This window comes from Leptonychotes weddellii, chromosome 4 (genome assembly GCF_054177405.1).
Source record: "Leptonychotes weddellii isolate Sample4059 chromosome 4, ASM5417740v2, whole genome shotgun sequence".
In the NCBI taxonomy this organism is placed as follows: domain Eukaryota; kingdom Metazoa; phylum Chordata; class Mammalia; order Carnivora; family Phocidae; genus Leptonychotes; species Leptonychotes weddellii.
In genome coordinates this window covers 18,866,514-18,887,016 of record NC_138372.1, presented here as the reverse complement: position 1 = coordinate 18,887,016, position 20,503 = coordinate 18,866,514, and the positions used below count along the sequence as shown (strand labels likewise).

The following is a 20,503-nucleotide window of genomic DNA, read 5'->3' as shown; positions in this document are numbered from 1 at the left end:
TGCTGGGGCCTGGGGGCCCTTTGTCAAGTCGCTCCCCCACTCAGCTTCAGTTTAGGGGAGGAACAGGCATCCTTGGCTCGCCGACCCCATGAGGCTGTTATGTGTTGAGCAGGATGGCCACTGTCCAAGGGCTTTATGGTATGTGATGTGCCACTTCAACGTCTGTTGCTAGCACTATAGTGACACCGTATTTCCCAGTCGGGGGGCAGCGGGGGAGCCTTAGAAAGCCCCTCGTTCCGTAGCATCTGAACTTGGCTGTTCACGGTAACCACCTGGAGAGCTTGTTGAACAGAGATTTCTGGGCCCCACCCCCCGAGAATCCAAGCAGGGTATGGCCTGGCTGTATATATTTTCAGAAACTTCCAGAGGCTAAGAAGTCCTCTTCTAGTTCGTTGTCTGAACTTTCTCTGCTTTGCGCTGAAGGAGAGACTGAGATCCAGACAGGGACACAGTCTGCCCAAGGCCGAACCGTGAGAGAGGCCACTTACTGGCGCGAGTGGTAGCTGGCACTGTGATGAGCATGGTTCTGGGCACTTTGCCTTTATGAACTAGTTTTAATTCTCGCAGTAGCCCTATACGGTTGGTACTGTTATCCCACTTTAGGGTGAGGGGAAGTGAAGCACGGGGAGCTGGAGTAATTTGCCCCGAGTGTACAGCTGGGGAACAGCAGAGTCACAGTTCCAGCCCAGCTGGTTTGGCTTCGGAGTGTGCGCTCTTAATCAGCACAGCACGCTGCAGGCCTGAAGCAAGGCCCTCCGGCCCCTGGGCCAGTGGGTTTGACCACCTGCTTGGCACTAGGGTTTTTCGGCTATCAGGTGGCCTCCTCTTGTGGCCATATGGCCTCAATGGAGGGCATGCGATCACTCTAGGTGGACCCCAGGGAGCTAGACGGCGGGGGGGCGTGGTTCAGGGCTCTGCCCTCCTGCCAACCAGCCTACACCCTCCCCCCCCAGGTCCTGTATCACCTCTTTGAGGAGTTTGCCAACTATGACCGAGTGGGCATTGTGGACATCGTCCTCGGCTTCCTGAGCTTCTTCGTGGTGTCCCTGGGCGGGGTGTTTGTAGGCGTGGTCTACGGGGTCATTGCAGCCTTCACCTCCCGATTCACGGCCCACATCCGCGTCATCGAGCCGCTGTTCGTCTTCCTCTACAGCTACATGGCCTACCTGTCGGCTGAGCTCTTCCACCTGTCGGGCATCATGGCGTGAGTCTGGGTGCAGCATGGGGTAGGCCACCAACCTGGATTCCCTGTGCTTGCGGGGTCATGAGGGGGTTCCCCAGGGCCCAGCCTCCAGCCCTGGGATAAGACTCCTGCACCAGGCTCCAGTTCCTGGGACTGCCCCTGGAAGCACTGAGTTTAAAGTCCTAGAAAGCCTCAGCCCTGCTACTTCTTCCCTTTGCCTCAAAGGGAGTTCCTTGGCTGTAGCTGGCCACAGGCTTTCGCATTCACTGTGCCCTTCCACAGTCCCAGGAAGAAGGCCTGGGGCCTCCATTGCCATGAGGAGTCCTGAAGGTCCTGAGGCCTCAGCTGGGTCTTGAAATCCAGGGAATGTGGAGAGGCAGTGAGGTGCAAAGTTTTGCCCAGTAGGGGAAGATATTGGAAGTGCAGAGGCCAGGCCAGATTGGGGGATTCGGGGTAACCTTGAGGATGCCGGGCCAGCAGGAGCAGAGCCCAGGTATGGACGCCAGGCAGGGAGGGCTGGGGCAGCTGCTTGGAAGAGAGCTCCCTATGGGGACCTCCATGTGTTAGAGACACCGTGCCCCAGGGGAATAAACCAAGGCCATGGACGTGTGTGACTGACTCCTGTTAGACGGAGAGGCAACATGGCCGTGGGGGGAGGCATGGGCTTTAGAGTCGGGCAGACCTTAGTTTGCATCTTAGCTCTGCCGCTCACTGGCAGGGTGACAGCGGACAGGCATCTGTCTCTCTACCTCCCAGATTCCTCATCTGAAAAATGCAAAAACGTGCCCACGCCTGGAGGGTTGAGTGAGAGGACAGAGCTGGACGAGTTGTGTCCTGCAACGGGTTCTGACCTGTCAGGGAGCTCAGGACATGGGCCCCTGTCTGCCTCCATGGCAGTGGAGGGGCTCTGGGAAGGTGCAGCTCCCCTGAACCCCGACCTCTGCTCTTTCATGACCCCAGACTCATCGCCTCGGGAGTGGTGATGCGCCCCTACGTGGAGGCCAACATCTCCCACAAGTCCCACACGACCATCAAGTATTTCCTGAAGATGTGGAGCAGCGTCAGTGAGACCCTCATTTTCATCTTCCTTGGCGTCTCCACCGTGGCCGGCTCCCACCACTGGAACTGGACCTTTGTCATCAGCACCCTGCTCTTCTGCCTCATCGCCCGAGTGCTGGGTGAGGTCCCGGGCTGGAGCCGGGTAGAGGTGTGTGCGTGCGCGCGCGTCGGTGTGCGGGCGCGCGCCCGTGCTTGTGTGTGTGTGATGTGGAGGCAGGAACCGGCCTGGGGGGGGGGAGGGGCGGGCGCCTCGTGTGAAGGGGCCCAGCCGGGTGGGCTGCTGGCCGCTCCCAGCTCAGCGGCAGGCAGCAGCTTCCCTGCCCCTCTCTGCAGTGCTGAGGCTGTGATGGGTCTTGTGATGGCTCACAGGGAGTCTGCGATCCCTGGGAAGACAGTCATGGTGCGTGAGAACCAAGGGGCCTCAGGGACCCTGGGCCACAGAGCCCGGGTCTGTGAATGTTCTCTGCGTTGTCTCTGGTGCAGATGACTTGAGCACTTGCAGACCCGTCTATGCTGCTGGCCCCGGGCCACACACAGGGACCAGGCCTCGGGTCCTTGGGTTCTGCTTATGCTTTCCAGACATACCTCACCTCAGCGACTGTGTCACTTACCCCTCTGGATCTCACTCTCCTCCTCTCCGGGAGTGAGTCTGTGGTCCCTGAGCCTGGCTGGCTATCACCTCTACTTGGTACAGTGTTTGAAAATCCCTTTAGTCCTGAGCCTCATCCTCCAGAGATTCTGGTTCTGTGGGTTGAGGTTGGATCCCGGTCTCTGCCTTTAAGAAAAACCTTTTTATTATGGAAAATTTGAAGCATGCGGAAAAGTAGATCCCATGGACCCATCATAATGGATGGATATCCACTTGTGGCCAGTCTTGTTTCAGCACTTCTCCCAGCCCCCTTCTGACTTCCAGCCACTGGAGGCCTCTGTGATGTCTCTAGAGCACATGCAGGTTGGGAGAGCCCCTGAAGGATCCCCCCAGCTCTTGGCTGAGGGACCCAGGAAATGAGTTCGCTGGACAGGCGCAGTAGAGGGGCTGCCTCCAGGCAGAGCGGTGGCGGGTGCAGAAGCCAGAAGGGGCTGGGGACAGCTTGACGCTCTTCTTGCCCTTCCTGGCAGGGGTGCTGGGCCTGACCTGGTTCATCAACAAGTTCCGAATCGTGAAGCTGACCCCCAAGGACCAGTTCATCATCGCTTATGGGGGCCTGCGAGGGGCCATCGCCTTCTCCCTGGGCTACCTCCTGGACAAGAAGCACTTCCCCATGTGTGACCTGTTCCTCACTGCCATCATCACGGTCATCTTCTTCACTGTCTTTGTGCAGGTGCTGGACAGGGCGGAGTAGCCCTGCCTGGGGACCCTGACTCTGCCAATGGAAAGAGGAAGCGCACAACCCGCGAGGGGGCCATGGGTTCTAGTCCAGCGATAACTGGCTATGCAGTCTTGGGCAAGCCTCTTCCCCTTTCTGGTCCTCAGTTTCCTTAATTGTGAAAGGGAAGTTGTGATAACGAGCGACCAGTCAGAACGCTGCCTAACTTAGAAAGCCAGACAGCGTTGAGAGAAGTGGGCGCAGTCAGCAGGCCCGTGGTGCTAAGTACCGGGCTTCAGGGAAATGATTTAATGTCTTAGGATCTCAGGTTCTGTGCCTGTGAAATGGGAATAATAGCACAAAAGGAGGGGGAAGCTGGAAAGGTTGCTGAACTGGGCTGTAGGAGGTCTGGAGTCAGCCCACGCTCTGCTGCTCTTGTGTGACCTTGGGAAAGACCCTCCTCCCGTTTCTGGGTCTCTGTTCCCCATCTGCGAAGTGAGGGCACCGGCCTAGATGATCCCGGAGTCCTTCCAGCTGCTGGTCAGTGATCTCTGTGCATTTAAATGACCCTGGCTTAGCAGAGAGTCCCCCACACCCCTCAGAATCCCCAGGGAAACCCAGCCTGGATGGTGTCAGTGCTCCATCTTACCTGACCTGTGACTTTGGGCAAGTGAGAAACAATCTGTCCAGGCCTCCATTTCTCTATTCCTTCTGTCTCTCCTAGGCGCAAATCTTGGCAAAGCTTTAGATGGGAAACAGCATTGCCTTCTCAGAAGAAAAACATGTGGAGGCATCCTCCTGGGGCCAGACTGACCTTCTGTCCCTTCTAAGGATAGGGGGCTGCCTCTTTTGCCCTTTTGCCCTGTTCCCATCGTCAAAAATATTTTATCACCTTGACTTGGCAGTTGTATACACGAATGGCTTACCAAGCCCATTTTCAGTGAAGTCAGCATTGAGGGAGGGGCCTCCTTGCCTGGGTTTGAATCCAGCTTTACTACGACTTCTGTAAGACCTTAGAAAGTTACTTAATCTCTCATCTGTGAGATGGAGACAGTGGAAGAACCTACCTCTCAGGGTCAGTGTGGGCATTCAAGAGCTAATACCTAGTACATCACCCCTGGCTCTGGCACAGGGCACGCGTGCAATGAAACTAGCTGTTACTGCTGTTACTAGGCTGGGCGGTTGCAGTCCTGTGAAGTGGTTTTCCCTATCAGCCAGGCCTGACTTCTCTGGGGTTGCAAAGCACATTTGTGGTGGAGCCCACATTAGAACCCAGGCCCTCTGACCCCTCGCCCAGGCTAGGTGACCGGCATGTGTCATTCAGCTGGAGGGGCTGTATCTTCAGGAAGAAGCAGGCCTTAAGGACCTGCCTTTGTACAAGGGCTGACATGGAGGTTGGGAGAGTGGGGACCTCAGAGCAGAGGGCATCCCAGCTTCAGGGGCTCTGAGGGGTGCGGGGGAGGGGGGAGGCTCCGTGGCCTCCCTGCCAGGGTAGCAGACCTAGAGTGCCTGATGCCCACCTGCCCCCCAGGGCATGACCATTCGGCCCCTGGTAGACCTGTTGGCTGTGAAGAAAAAGCAAGAAACCAAGCGCTCTATCAACGAAGAGATCCACACACAGGTACTGGAAACTGGGCCTTGGCCCTTGGTTGCAGGAGAAGGCTCAGGGAGCTGGGGAGCAGCTAGGCCTCACATCCGTTGCTTCACTCGGCCCCCTCCTCCCTTATCCCAGTGCCGGGTGGGCCTTCAGCCCCTTGAGGTCACCAGATGGTGCTCGGAGGCAGGTGTGGTGTGGGCAACCAGGAGCCCTAGGAGGGGGTGTCATGCCATCTCTACCTCTAGTAGGAACCAATCCCAGGCATTGGGCACAGGTGGATTCAGGGAAGGGGGCTCAGTCCGGCCGTGGCAGGGGGTTTGAGGTGCCACGGGTTCAGGATGAGTGAGATGTTGGTGCCACCTCCTGGCTGCTCCTGAAACTGCAAGTCTGGGCTGAGCAGAGCTGCACTAGGGGGGAAGGCGGGGGCCCGTTCAGAAGTCTCGGTAGGGAAGGAGCCCAGCAGTGAGGCTTGACCTGGCCCTGGGCCCATTTCAGTTCCTGGACCACCTTCTGACAGGCATCGAGGACATCTGTGGCCATTACGGCCACCACCACTGGAAGGACAAGTAGGTGGCAGGCCTGGTGGGCAGGTGGTGGGGGGGGCAGGTGAGGGTCTCCCTGGGCCTGGGCATCTCCCCACCCTGAGGAGCTGGTTCCATGCATCTTCTCCCTCCTCCCGCCAGGCTCAACCGGTTTAACAAGAAATACGTGAAGAAGTGTCTGATAGCGGGGGAGCGCTCCAAGGAGCCCCAGCTCATCGCCTTCTACCACAAGATGGAGATGAAGCAGGCAATTGAGCTGGTGGAAAGCGGTGGCATGGGCAAGATCCCTTCTGCTGTCTCCACTGTCTCCATGCAGTGAGTGCCGCTGGCGACAGCTTCCGACCCCTCCCACCAGCCTGGCAGGCCACCGGCACCAAGAGGGAGGGGGTGGGGGCAGGCCCATCTGTTGTCTGAGCAGGGTGGCTGAGAGAGCTGCAGGGCCACAGAGGACTGCCCCCCCCCAGGCCATCCCTGGGGTCACTTCCCAGGGTCACAGTTTTGTTGGGGACCTAACCTGTGCCCTGTTGTCCAGGAACATCCACCCCAAGTCCCTGCCTGCCGAGCGCATTCTGCCAGCACTGTCCAAGGACAAGGAGGAGGAGATCCGCAAAATCCTGAGGAACAACTTGCAGAAGACCAGGCAGCGGGTGAGGGGCTGCTCCGTGCCCGGTGCCCCTGTAGCAGAGGAGGCCCCCTGCTCCAGCCCTGGCTCACCCTTGCCCCACCTGTGCGCAGAGCCACCCTGCCTCCCGCCAGGCATCCCAGTGGGCCCCCGGCCCAGCTTCCGGGGCCTGACAGCTGTTCCCCCGACAGCTGCGGTCCTACAACAGGCACACGCTGGTGGCAGACCCCTACGAGGAGGCCTGGAACCAGATGCTGCTCCGCAGACAGAAGGCCCGGCAACTGGAGCAGAAGGTGGGTCTGGGACTGGAGCCGGCTCCTGCCCTTCCCGGGGAGTCTGGGTTCTCCCTGCCCGTGTGCCCCCGCCACCAGGCCCCTTTGGCGAGAGAGCCACTGTGGCTGTTTTGGCCTCCACTTGTTTGCAAGACTGAGCCCCAGGGCAGGTTCCAGAAAGCTGCGTCCTCCTCCGCCTCCTCCCCACTCAGGGCAACAAAGAGGCCAATGCCTGCTCCACATCCTCAGGCATCTGAGTCTATCCACGTGCTCTAACCCCCTTGTCTCCCAGCGAAAAAACTAAAACCCAGGGGAAAGGCACCTGCCACACATCACAAAGCAAGGCATGTGTGCATGCGATCGTTTGCTCGGGAACGTTTTTGTGAGCGGTTTCTAACTGCTGCACAGCAGAGTAGCCTCTGTGGATCCAGCAGAGAGTCAGCCCAGTCCCTCCCTTGCAGAGCTGCTCATGCAGTGGCCCAGGCAGGACAGGAAGTGCAAGGGGCCCAGAGCACTCTGAATTGGGGGGGGTGGGGAGGAGGGGCAGTCAGGGTAAGCTTAGGAACAGAGCCAGGATGAAGGGAGTGTGGGCAGAGGAAGGCCCAGGCTATGTTCCCAGTCACAGAACATGGCCCTCGGTAGAAACTGAGAGGGCTCAGCTTTCCAGAAAGCTTGTTAATGGTGTCAGGCTTTGGGCTTTATTCTAAGGGCATGGAGAACCACGAAGCGGTCTGAGAAAGGGGCTGACATGGGAAAGGGTGGGGGGGGTGTGGCCTGGATTAGTGTGGTGGCGGAGAGTGGGGGTGGAAAGGAGTGGGTACATTCGAGGGACATTTAGGAAGTGGGACTAGCAAGACTTGGTCACCTATTTGAGGTGGGGCTGCGGGAAGAGGAAAGAGGTCATTCTCTAGCCTTCTGCTCTGGGCTGTTGGGAGTGGTGGTTCAGTAGGGGATGCCAAGGATGGAACAAGGTCTTGAGGGAAGATAAGAATCTGGGTTCAGGGCGCCTGGGTGGCTCAGTTGGTTAAGCGACTGCCTTCGGCTCGGGTCATGATCCTGGAGTCCCTGGATCGAATCCCGCATCGGGCTCCCTGCTCGGCAGGGAGTCTGCTTCTCCCTCTGACCCTCTTCCCTCTCATGCTCTCTGTCTCTCATTCTCTCTCCCGCAAATAAATAAATAAAATCTTTAAAAAAAAAAGAATCTGGGTTCAGTTTCAGCCTATTGCATCGAGATACCTGGGGGCCATTTGGGGTCCAGGTGTCCACTCCTGAGCTGACTTTATGGGTCTGGAGCTTGACGGAGGCTGGGCTGAGCCTTCAGGAACTCCTGAGCTGGGGCCTCGGTGCTGGCACTGACAGAGGCGGACGATGAGCCTAATGAGGAACCGCCAGAGGGGCGCGGTCCCGAGCACGCCAAAGGAGGGGGTGGCCACCAGCCTTGGGCGCCATCCCGAGGGGCTGCCCGTGCTCACCCCCATCTGTCCTGTCTTTGTCAGATCAACAACTACCTGACGGTGCCGGCCCACAAGCTGGACTCACCTACCATGTCGAGGGCCCGCATCGGCTCAGGTAAGGCGGGGCACAGGGTGCCCGGAGAGGGGCCTGGAGGCTGAAGACTCAGTACCACTGTCTCCTGAGGATGAGACTCCCAACAGGAAGGGGCCTCAGGGAGCCACTGGGGAGGACAGGCTTCTCCCTCTGACCTCCTCCCAAGCCATGAGCTCCTTCTACATCAGGTGGAGTTGGGGCTTCCCCCAAGGGGGCAGAAGCATGGCCCTGCTGTCCTCCCCAGGGACAGAGGTGCTCCATGTGGGGCTTACGGGGAGGCCTGTGAAGGGCTTTGGTGCCTGGCAGGGAGGCAAGAAGGGTCTGCACCATTGGGATATCCAGCATGTGGGGGAGACAGTAGCAGGCCTTCTCCCAGGCCTGGGCCCTGGGGGCAGATGGTGACTCAGGAGGGGGCTCTAATTCTTGGTCTGGGGAAGGTCACCTGTGGGAACCCCTGGTCCGAGGAGAGGAATGCAGTCCTACCTTTGGGACCGCAGTGTGAGGGGAAGAGAAACTGCTGATGAGGGCTCATCCAGCCCACGTGGAGTAATCCTGAAACATGGCAGCACTACCACACTCACAGGAAGGCTCTCTGGGAATTGCTGGCACACGCCGGGCAGGGCTCGGGGGCAGAAGCCAGCTTGTGCCTTTGCTCTTGGTCCCCAGACCCGCTGGCCTATGAGCCGAAGGCCGACTTGCCGGTTATCACCATCGACCCAGCCTCCCCGCAGTCGCCCGAGTCTGTGGACCTGGTGAATGAGGAGCTGAAGGGCAAGGTCTTGGGGCTGAACCGGGACCCAGCCAGGGTGGCGGAGGAGGAGGACGAGGATGACGATGGGGGCATCGTGATGCGGACCAAGGAGCTCTCTTCCCCAGGAACGGATGATGTCTTCACCCCTGTGCCCAGTGACAGCCCCAGCTCCCAGAGGATACAGCGCTGCCTCAGTGACCCAGGTCCCCACCCCGAGCCTGGGGAGGGAGAGCCTTTCATCCCCAAGGGGCCGTAGCGCTGGGGTCAGTGGGCAGTGCCCGTCCCACCACAGACTCTCCCACCAGAGCAGGGGCTGCTGGGGGAGCTGGGGGCTCCCTTTGTCCTTCCTGACCTGGATTGGCCCTGCCCCTCCCCCGACCGCATGGCAGCTGGGCCCATAGCCCCCACCGCAGCACGGCTTCCCCCTGCCTCCTGGGAAGCACCCTCCCTCCCAGCAGAACTGCCTTCCCAATCCATTTGGCAGAACTGTTGGGCTGTGAGGCAGATCCTGCCCCTTCCCGATTCAGGCTCTCTCCCAAACCCGGCCGAGGGCCTCGAGATTCCCAGCCCTCAGAGGCCCGGTCCCTACTCCATCAACCTCATTCAGACCAATCTTAGTTCCTAACCAAAAAGCCTCTGGCTCAGCCTTGGTCCCACCTGGAAAGGGAAGGAGCCAAGACCTTTCTTGGCCTAGGCCGGGCCCTACATTAACAGCGGAAAGCCTGGGGGACCAGGTATCTGACTGGGGTAGGGATCAGTGACACCCGGCAGGCCCACCCTCTTCCTGCCAACTCTGTCACCCTGGCCAGCCCCCCTGACCTGTGTTACTCAGAGCTGCAGGCTGAGGGTGTCTCTGAGCTTCTCCGACTGGAGCTGGGGCGCTTTGGACAGTGATGTGACTTCGCTTTCCAGACTGCTCCAGTGGGGACCACTGGACCCTCCAGGGGCGACTGTCAGGGGTGGGACTGTCAGGGGCTCCAGAAAGTGCTGCCTTTTTATCTGTTTTGTTTGCTCACACTCCATTCAATTTGCACAGAGGGCATTCCTGTTTTTAAAACATTCTGAAAACCCCTGGCTTACCAGAGCTCTAGCCCTCCTACTCCAGAGAATTACCCCTCCTCGTCTGTGCCTGTCTGCCCAACACTCCCCCAGGTTGGTCCTCTGGGCTCTTAACTGTGGCCCCAAGGCTATGATTTTAGAAGTGACCTCTTCCACTCCAATTCATGATTCTCTAATTCGCTGATGCTGGGCTCCCCAGCACCTTCTATGCTCTTGGGCCTGACCTCCAGTTCCTGCTGGCCTGTTCTTTCTCTCATCCCTCTCCACCCCCTTGGCCCCTGGACCTCTTACGTGCACCGCACCCAGCTTGCTGTGGAGCCCAGTCCTTAGGGGAGAAGGCCTCTCTGAGCATCTCCCACCCCACCAGGACTGGTGGGTGGGCAGAGTCCTGGGCCCCCAGAGGCCTTTGCTCCCAGGCACACACTCCTGCCCCCACTGCCACCGTGGCCAGGCCCAGGCCCGTTGGTGTCTGTCCTTCCCCAGGATTGTGCAATAGTCAGAGTGTCCCTCTTCCCAGCCGACTGGGCAGTGGGTGCCCCTCTGTCCCTCTCCTCTCCATGCAAGTGCTGTTTTGGGCAGGAGTTCACCACGCAAGGGTGACGTGGACAACCAGGTTCAAAGCCGCCACAGCTGCTGTGGTTCTGCCACCCATACGGAAGAAACCGGATCTTTTTCATATTCTAATAAAGCAGTGTGAGTTTTTATAGAGTTGAGGGCTGCTTCCTAGGGACCAGGACTTCGGGAAGGAGGGTGGCCTGGGGTTACTTAGCTCAGTGGCTGGCACAAGAAACACCGAATCCCCGTCAGCTGCGGGCGTGGTCCTTACTGTGTGCCAGGCACCAGATAGAGCAGTGAGCAGCGCAGGGCGCTCCCTGCCCTCGGGTGCCTTCAGCCTCTCAGGGAGGCAGCCTGGCGATGGGGGCGGGGAGGGGGGGACAAGGACGACTGTCCTGAGTCATCTTAGGAAAGGACTAGAGAATGAGCTGAGGTTACCAGGTGAAGAAGGTGTCAGGGAGTTCCTGAATGTTCTAATCAGGAGCTGCCCTGGCAAAGACCCTAGGATCTGAGAAAAGGCCCGTTTGGCTGGGTCAGAGGGTGACAGGAAGGGAGGCAAAGATAGGACCTAGCGGTCCTCGGTTAGATTTTGGTTTATAGGAAGGGCAACGGGAAGGTTCTGTCACCTGTAAAGCGTGGATGAAAGTGCTCAGGTGTGTAAGGGTCTGCACAGTGCCGGGTCCAGTGGGCTCAGTTCAGTGGAGGTTGGATCCCTGAGGTGCATTTCCAGGGGCTGACCACCAGAGGGCAGTGGGGCCTTGGCACACATCCCGGGCACCCCTGGAACCTGGGCTGCCCGGGGAAAGCGTCTCTTTTGCTCAGACCGGGAGTCTGGAGTGGTCAGTGCCAAAAGGCCTGTCAGGAAGGACCATAGCATCCATTCCTGTATCAGCCAGTGCCCCAACAAGAAAAGATGGTACATTCAAAGCAATATGGAAGAGCCTTCAACTAAAGGATTCTTTACAGAGGGGTGGGCAGGGTGAAGGGAACCTAGCAGGCATGGGGCCCAGGGAGCTCACACCACAGTGAAGCTGTTATAACCCCTCCACCTGAAGAGCAAGAGGAAGGGAGCTGCCCTACTGGTGCCTCCCCTTGGCCAAACCCACCTGAAAGCCAGAAAGGAAGGCCTCCGAATGACTTCACTGAGTTTGGCCCACAGAGGTCAGCCTTGCAGTAAATGGAGCAAGGGGAGAGTGGATTTAGGGGACAGGATATCTGAGCAGGGCTGTTCCTTTTGCCCCTACACCACCCACCCATCCTTCAGATGAAAAACTCATGTCCCTATTGCTTAATGATTCCAGAATTTCTGCTTGGGGTGATGAAAAGTTTTGAAAATAGTTTGTGGTGATGGGTGCACAACATTGTGAAGGTACGAAGTGCTCTGGATGGTTCACTTCAACATAGCTCATTTTAGGTTATGTGCCTTTCAGCTCAATTTTTTTTTTTTAAGATTTTTTTTATTTATTTTGAGAGAGAGAATGAGAGACAGAGAGCATGAGAGGGAGGAGGGTCAGAGGGAGAAGCAGACTCCCTGCCGAGCAGGGAGCCCGATGCGGGACTCGATCCCGGGACTCCAGGATCATGACCTGAGCCGAAGGCAGTCGCTTAACCAACTGAGCCACCCAGGCGCCCTCAGCTCAATTTTTTTAAAAATGGAAGGAAAGCTCATCCCCAACAGGAAAACCAGTCTCATCAGCCACCACCTCCTTGTCAGACACCATATTCTTGCCGTGCTTCAGTCATACCCTTTAACTTAAAATGTCATCACCAGGCTCTTTCAGTAAGATGAGGGGTGGGGTGCAGAAAACAACAGAAACCCACCAAGGAACCCCTTCTGCAGCTGGTCACAATGCTTAGTTCAGCACTCGATGGCATCCTCCTTCCACCCCCTTCTATGCCCCTCTTACCAGCTGCCAGCTCTCTGGCTGGTTGGGCTCTTTACCTGGTGGGTTGTCCTAAGCCTTTATTCCTGTGCAATTCAGGTTTTCTTCTTGGTCTTAGGTTCGTTGGGTTGCCAAGTTTCCCGTTGACGGTCATTATTGGACATGGGAGATCCAAGAGGCACCCAGTAAATCTTCTGGATTCCAGATGTTGCCTTCCTGCCCATCCCCCATTTTCCTTCTAGTAATCTAGATTAATCACACTATCTGGTACAGTTGACCCCCTCTCTGACTTTAGGTTAAGTAACATACAGAGCTCAAAATGACCCAAGGGAAGACTCTACTTCCAATTTAAAGGAAGCACATATGTGTTCCCTGGAGGAAGTATTCCTCCAGGCCCACTGAACACAAAGTTGAGAGGATGGAAAGCAAAAATTCCCCCAGGAAGTTATTTGGAATAATATTGAGCGGAGCCACTCCCATCCCTACCACTTGGTCCCTGGGCCTCTGTGTTCTGGCCATGAGAGGTGGAACCAGATATTGACCACTGATTAAAAGCATGGACTGCATCCTGCCCGTCCACCTCACATTGCACAGTAGTATCTGCCAGCTGGTGCTGTAACACTATTCTATCCGTTCAACTGCTTCTGAGCGACAGGGCACATCGTAAGTCCAATGCATTAAGATCATTGCTGTATGCCCCTCACCATAGAATGAAATTAGGCAATGTGTGGGATAGCATAGTGATGAATAAGGCATTCTGGAAAGTCCAGAGACGGTGCTGGCTGAAGCCTTGCAGGCAGGGAAGGGAAGTGCATATCAGAAATATATGTTTATTACCATGAGCTAGTAAGTAACTTTTCCCTTCATAAAAGAAGGGGTTAGTGTAATCGACCCGCCAATGGGTAGGTAGATGGTCCCCCTAGAACAGTGGTTCTCAAGGTTTTGGTCTCAGAAATCCTTCACATTCTTAAAAATTATTGAAAAATTGTACTCTTAAAAATTATAAAGGGCCTTTGTGGTGGTTATATTTATTTTGCTGGATGAGAAATTAAGCTTTAAAGATTTTTTAAAATTTATTTGTCAGAGAGAGAGCGTGTAAGCAAGGGGAGTGGCAGGCAGAGAGAGAAGCAGGCTCCCCGCTGAGCAAGGAGCCCAATGCAGGATTCGGTCCCAGGACCCTGGGATCGTGACCTGAGCCAAAGGCAGATGCTTAACTGACTGAGCCACCCAGGTGTCCCCGAGAAATTAAGCTTTAAAATAGTCATTTAAAATGAATACATCTATTACATGTTAATACAAATGTAAAGTTTTGAATGAAAAATAACTTTCAAAACAACTGTGAAGAGAGCAGCCTTACTCAACATTTTTGCCAATCTCGAAAGATATTTGGCTTAATGCAAGACAGCTAGATTCTCAAATCTACTTCAGCATTTAGTCTGTTGTATGTATGTCAGCCCTCTGGAAAATTCCTATATACACTCATGAAAGAATGACAATGAAATAGACAAAGAATGCCTTAGTAGTAATATGAAGGTAGATTTGACCTCACAGAACTCCTAAAAGACTATTGGGGAACCCCCAGGGGTTCCTAGTTTACACTTTGAGAACCATTGACCCAGGGAATGGTGCCACATAGGAAACTCAGCTTGGTCTTTGCTGTGGGCAGCCAGGGTGCTCAGCAGTGCCAATTGCCCATCAGATTAGGTGAGGGAAATATGTTGAGCCTATGTGCATTAGTTTTCTATAGCTGCTGTAATAAATTACCACACATTTAATAACTTCAAACAACACAAATTTATTATCTTACAGTTCTGGAAGTCAGAAGCTTGACATAAGCCTTACTGGGCTGAAACCAAGGTGTCAGCAAAGCTGCATTCCTTTCTGAAGTCTCTAGAGGAGAATCTATTCTTCTTGCTTCTAGAGGCTGCCTGCATTCCTTAGCAGGTGCCCTCCTTCCATCTTCAAAATTGGTCATGGCCAATCCTTTCCCACATTATACCACCCTGACACAGACTACCTCCTCCTTCCACATTTAAAGACCCTTGTGATTACATTGGGCCCATCCAGATAATGCAGGATACTCTCCCTAGTTTTACAATCAGCTGTTCAGCAACCTTAATTCTATCTGCTACCTTAATTCACCTTTGCCATATAAAATGTATTCACAGATTCCAAGAATTAGAACATCTTTGGGATGTCATTATTCTGCCTACCTTACTATGAATAGCCCCCATCCCTGCCACCATGGCCACTCTATGTGGGCCCATTGAGCAAGAACCAAGGTAGCTGGGAAAAGAAGTTGACATCTACAGAATGGGTCTCGTCCGCCTGATTATTGACAGCCTTCTTCATAATGGATGCTCTCGCAGGGCATTTGTGTGGGTCAGAAATAGCTTCACCACCTGTGCCCATTTCAAGAAGTCCATCCATATATTTCTCCCTTAGACCTCACCGCCAATCTCCCAGTCCTGTCATTTTCGGGTTTCTGACCAGCCAGCAAACTTGTTCGCCACTGATCGCCATCCCTCCTTCCACGCAGAATGGACAGCCGATATAACCCGAAGTTTACCCTGATGCTCTGAGAGCTTTATCCCTTCATCGATGTCTCGTAGAGACACCCTGAGTGTGGCTTTAATGCAGCAGCTGTCCACTTGTGGCTGGTGCTTACATACCACGCAGACTCACTTGGAAATCGTGTCTGTGTTTTCTCCCCCAACTTGAGGGAGAAGCAGTGAAGCAATAAGAGGAGGTACCATGGGAATTTGAACCACCTGCTCATGCAATTTCCCTGTGCCTTCTGGACTTGCTCAGACCTGATTTCATATATGCCATTTAATGATAGAATGCTACCATGCATGTCCAATTTTATGATTAGCGGGATCAGATAATATCCAGTTCTGGTGGCATGGGTCACTTGGTGTCCACAGTCAGGCCTCCAGTCTCCACCATGTCCAGTTGTGAGCCAGGAGCTGTTTTTATTTTTTTTTAAAGATTTTATTTATTTGACACAGAGAGACACAGCGAGAGAGGGAACACAAGCAGGGGGAGTGGGCGTGGGAGAGGGAGAAGCAGGCTTCCCTCTGAGCAGGGAGCCCGATGGGGGGCTCGATCCCAGGACCCTGGGATCATGACCTGAGCCCAAGGCAGCCGCTTAACGACTGAGCCACCCAGGTGCCCCCAGGAGCTGTTTTTAAATGGAGAATAGTTATTGGCAGAAGAGAGTATGAATTAACCTAAAACCCTAAGGGTCTGTAACTGTCCTGCAACTTTCCTGTTGGAGCTTGTCTACACAGCATCTTTTTCGCCATTGTCACTTCCAACTGCCAACTGTCACTTCCAGGGCAGCTTGCTCTGTGGTCTTATGTTGCTGTAGGCCTCACTCGAAATGTGCAGTCTTCCAGGTTTCTCAGTAAATGGGTAGAATAGCACAGCCCAGTGGGATATATGTTGCCTCGAAAATCCAGAACCCCATCAAACATTTTGCCTCTTTCTTTGCAGGGGGCAGTATAAGGTTCAGCAACTTGTCTTTTGTTTTGTAGGAGATATCTTGACATGCCCCAGACCACCAGATTGCCTAGGAAGTTCACTGACATGACGTGCCTCTGAATTTTTGTGCGATTTATCACCCGTTGGCATACATATGTTCTACCAAGAATCTAAAGTGCTCCCAATCTCCTGCTCACTAGGCCCAATTACCAAAATCTCATCAATATAATGAACCAGCATAGTGTTCTGAACTATATCAAGATGATGGTTGTCACTTTGGACCATGTTATGACAGAAACCCGCAGAATAGACAAAACCCTGAAGTAGTAGAGGGAAGACGTACTGCTGTCTCTGCTATACAAAGGCAGATGATTTCCGATGATCTTTACTTAGTGGAATAGAAAAGAACGCGTCTTGGGTCAAAGATGTACATCAGACTAGGAGCTGTGTTGACTTGTTCCGGTAAAAAAATTCATGTGTAGAACCACAGCTGCAATTGACATCCTACCTAATCTAGAGCCATTCCCCAAGACCCAACAGGTTTTAGCATCAGCCAAGTAAGTGAGGTAAACTGAGGCTTGAGAGGAATGATAATCTCTGCATAGTTCAGATCTTTGATGGCGGCACTGATTTCTGAAATTCCCTGAGGAATACAGTATTGCCTTTGGTTGGCTCCCCTGATGGTGGTGACATTGCAGTTCAGGGGCTTCCATTTGGCCTTTCCATCCCTTAGAGCCTCGTTGAGTCAGGAAACTAGTGGGGGGATTCTTCCAGTTAATTTACAGACACAGGGTCTGTGGTTCCTTGGACCCGCTGGGGCTAAGAATAGATTGAAAGCCTTGAACTCACGACTCCATGCAAGAGAGGAAATCCAGGAAGCCCCCAGGGTGACCCTGAAGGAATCTGCTCTCTGGTAGTGACGGTGCAGGCGGAGGACCAAGCCCAGGCCCTCACTGTCAAAGTCCCAGGGTTGCAGAGCCAGTGAAATGTGCCACCCCCAAGTATCTTCTGCTAAGGAGAACCCAACACACCCTGAATCTTCCCTGTTGGTGAGGGCAGAATGCCCTGCTTTCGGTCGGAGGAAACCAGCCTTTCCTAGCATAAAAGTCATTCAGTGACTTCATTTGGGGGAAGTTGCCTCACAAGGGATGTTGATTTTCCTCAGAACGCACCCCGTCACCTCTCATTGCCTCCAGGCAAATATGAGAAATTTTTCCCCCCAGCGTAGCCCAGTTTAAGGCTTTCAATCTGTTTTTTTCCTTTGTGTACATTTCCTAGGGCCATCAGATGGAGAGTCAGAAGGCCACTCCAGGCTGTAATCGCTACTGTCACGGGGGGGGGGGTACCGCAGATTGCTGATGCCCATTACCCCTGTCAAGGAGGCTGCTCAAGCGCCAATCAAGATGTGGGAGCCACCCAATTTCAGACGTCAGCACCAAGGATCTGTTTCCCAGGGCCATTCTGATATCAATTCTCAGGGCCCTGGATGGAAACAGATCGCATATTCAAAGGGGGTAATTGAAAAGGGTTTGAGGAAGAGACTTTTACAAAGTGGTGGGCAGAGTTGAAGGGGCCAAGAAAGGCTGGTAGCACTCAGGGCTAGCAGCAGCAAGAAGCCTTTGCCACCTGGGGAACAAGAGAAGGTTCCAGAACCTGGTGAGAGCTGCAGCCTTGGGATAGTCAGCTTCCACTGACCAGTGCCGAATGGAGAAAGGTGAAGAGTGAGCCTGTAGAGTGAGCATCTGACACGATGCCCCATTTTACAGAGATACCAAGGCTTAGCTGCCCCCATGCAATTCAGCAGGTAGGCCCAGAGTGTGCAGGCTTGCGTGCGTGCGTGCGTGCGTGTGTGTGTGTGTGTTGGTGTGAAGGGAGGGCACAGACCCCTGTCCTGGAAGCACCAGCAGGCTGGTGGGGTAGACACCCACCCTCAGCTTCATTTCCCCATCTGTCACAGAGTCTTCCTAATTTCTACCCACATCATAAGCTCAATAAAAGGATCATGTGAGAGCCAGGAAAGCAATTTTCCATCAAGGAACATTTTTTGAGGACCCACTACAGGCCGAACTGTGTGCTCAGGGGAAGAATGGAGAGGGACTTCAGGAAGGGGGACCCACAAGAATTGAACGCAGGAGCAGGAATCGCTGGACTCCTGGAAGGTGGAAAGTCTGGGGGGCTGCAGAGAGAGAAACAGGCAGCCTTGATCATGCATCTCTGGAACTGTTTCTCCTTCCACGTCCCAGAGAAGCCCCTGAGATGATCCTGCATCAGGAAAGGGGGAAGGGCGGGTCAGAGGTGGCTCCGAAACAAGGTGGCAGGTGGTGAGAGAAGATTGTGCTCGAATGCGGTCTATGTCTGCTGGACTGGCCGTGTGGCCCACAGGACGTCAACCAGACTCTCGGCTCCAGCAGACCACCCGTCCGGGGCCCACTGGCTGGCCATTCCGGCCCGCAAGCCAGCCCACAAATATCCCCGGTGCCTGGCCTGTTCTGCTGGTCCTTCTCTGCTATAGCGTCTGAATTTGAGCACCAACTGTGTGATGTTAGATGTCTGTTAGTTTAAGCTCAGCTCCGGGAGCAGACAGTTGCTCTGAGGGAATTCACACCGAGAGGGGTGAGGGTGAAGGTTCTCGGCCCCAGTGCCCAGCAGGGCAGTTCTCTCATCCTGGCCACCACCAGAGCTTAGCTTCTTTTATTTCCCATCAACCCCAGAGGCTGTACCAGTTAGCACACTGGTATTAGAAATGGGCCTCACTGCTGAAAATAGTGGTGTCAAGACATGGGGACTGGCTGGGATGTTATAAAAACAGTCCACCGACCTTGCCTGGACAGCGTCTGCAAATCCAGCCACCAGGGCGCCTGGCAGGCTTAGTGGGTGGGGCATGCGACTCTTGATCTCAGGGTTGTGAGTTCAAGCCCCACAATGGGTGTAGAGATTACTAAAAATATTTTTGTAAATCTTAAAAAAGAAAATGCAGCTACCAGCAGTGTTTGCTGTGAGTCCGGGGGTTGACTGAAGGGGGGCAAGAGGGAATTTCTGGGGTGAGAGAAATATTCCTTAGCTTGATCAGAGTGTTGTCACTTAGGATTCGTGCATATTACTATGTATACATTTTATGTCCGTGTTTTAAAAGTGACATTAAAACATCTTACCACCGGCCCTGGAGTTCATATTCTGCCTAGTTAATCTCTGTAGCACCCAGCGTTCTGCCGCTGCTGGGGAGGGTTCTGGGAGCCTGGCCGCGTAGCTGTGGGCCCAGTCGTATGAAAGCTCACCACTCTTGCAAAGGTGAGACAGACCGTGGTCTGGTGGAGCAGATGGACACGAGACATGCGCACACATCCATGTATGTGTGCTCAGTGCACTGAAGGAGACAAAGAGAATAATGGGGGGAGTCCTTCGGATCCAGGGGGACCCGAAAGGCTCTCTGAGGGGGTCCCGTGTAAGCTGCAGCTGAAGGGAAAGAAGGCACCAGCTGTGATGAGTCATACGGAGAATGTTCGATCAGAGAGATGGGCAGGACCCTGACATTTCTGAGGACCCAAGAGAAGGCCTTTTGTGGCTGGAGAGAAGGGAGAAAAGCACAGGAGAGCAGGGAGTGATTCTATTTCTATTCTATTCTATTTCAAGTCCCATGATTTAGGCAGGGTAGTTACATTATCTGATGCGTGCTTTGAAAGGATGAGAATTGATTGAAGGGGGTCTGGAGTGGAAGAAGAAAGTAAGGAGACTGGACCAGCGTCCCAGGTCAAGGTGACAGTGGCTGGGACTAAGGTGCAGACAGTGCTGATGTGGACGTGTGTCATTTAGAGGACTAATGACAGACCCTGATGGGCCGCATAGAAGACGTGAGAGTAAGGCAGGAATCAAGGAAAACTCCAGCACCCAGGCTCCAGTGGCTGTGGGGCCGGGGGGTGCTGTTCACGGGCTGAGCTTGAGATGCTGGTGGGAGAGCTGAGCGGACCTATCAAGTAAGTCTTCACAGAGATGATCTGGAGCTCAGAAGGGGCTGGGCTAGAGATGAAATGGTGTGTGTCTTACAGTATCTACATGGCATTAAAAGCCACAGAACCAGATGAACTAACCTAGGGAGAGCGGGTGGGTAGAGAAGGGCCGAGGGCCCACCGCCAGGGGCCCGCGGAACCACTAGTGTTTCCAGTTTGGGTGGAAGAGAGCAAACTGTGCAAGACTGAAGAGGACGGGCCAGAGACTTGGAAGGAAGGTCAGGAGCACATGGTATCATCAAAAGGAGAATATCTCAAGGAGGAGAAGATGGGCAGCAGCGTTGAATGCGGCTGGGACCGTGAGTCTGATGATAATAGAACCTTTTCTATTATCTGCCCATTGGGCAGAAGAACTGTGACACCACCAGAGGGATTCAAGCAGCCAAATCCAGCAGGTGGGGAATTCTGGAACAATGAGCACACGTCTTCAAAAAATAAGTGGCAAGACCAAAAACTAAAAACTAAAACTAAAAAGTAAAAAGAGGATTATTGTAGATTAAATGAAATGTAAGGACTAGATCAACCAAATACAATGAATGAAAAAAAAACACAGTGAATGGCTCTTGTTTTGATCTTGATTCAAACCAACCTGCTGCAAAAAGACATTTGTGGAGGGAAATGTGATGATGTATTAG

General features: G+C 54.2%; 1 protein-coding gene and 1 long non-coding RNA gene across 2 annotated transcripts in view; both read left to right on the top strand.

The window, feature by feature from the left end:
- The window catches only part of SLC9A1 (solute carrier family 9 member A1), a 49,094-nt gene extending 38,446 nt beyond the window's left edge, over window positions 1–10,648 (top strand). The window contains exons 3-12 of the mRNA XM_006739546.3: window positions 954–1,204; window positions 2,144–2,361; window positions 3,362–3,564; window positions 5,081–5,170; window positions 5,642–5,712; window positions 5,830–6,003; window positions 6,221–6,335; window positions 6,502–6,603; window positions 8,079–8,151; window positions 8,797–10,648. Of these exons, the coding sequence (XP_006739609.1) occupies window positions 954–1,204; window positions 2,144–2,361; window positions 3,362–3,564; window positions 5,081–5,170; window positions 5,642–5,712; window positions 5,830–6,003; window positions 6,221–6,335; window positions 6,502–6,603; window positions 8,079–8,151; window positions 8,797–9,137 (1,638 nt within the window). The 3' untranslated portion in view covers window positions 9,138–10,648. The remainder of the gene's footprint in view (window positions 1–953; window positions 1,205–2,143; window positions 2,362–3,361; window positions 3,565–5,080; window positions 5,171–5,641; window positions 5,713–5,829; window positions 6,004–6,220; window positions 6,336–6,501; window positions 6,604–8,078; window positions 8,152–8,796) is intronic.
- Window positions 1–20,503, top strand: part of LOC145721212 (uncharacterized) — a 229,064-nt gene that overhangs the window by 61,113 nt on the left and 147,448 nt on the right. The window lies entirely within an intron of this gene.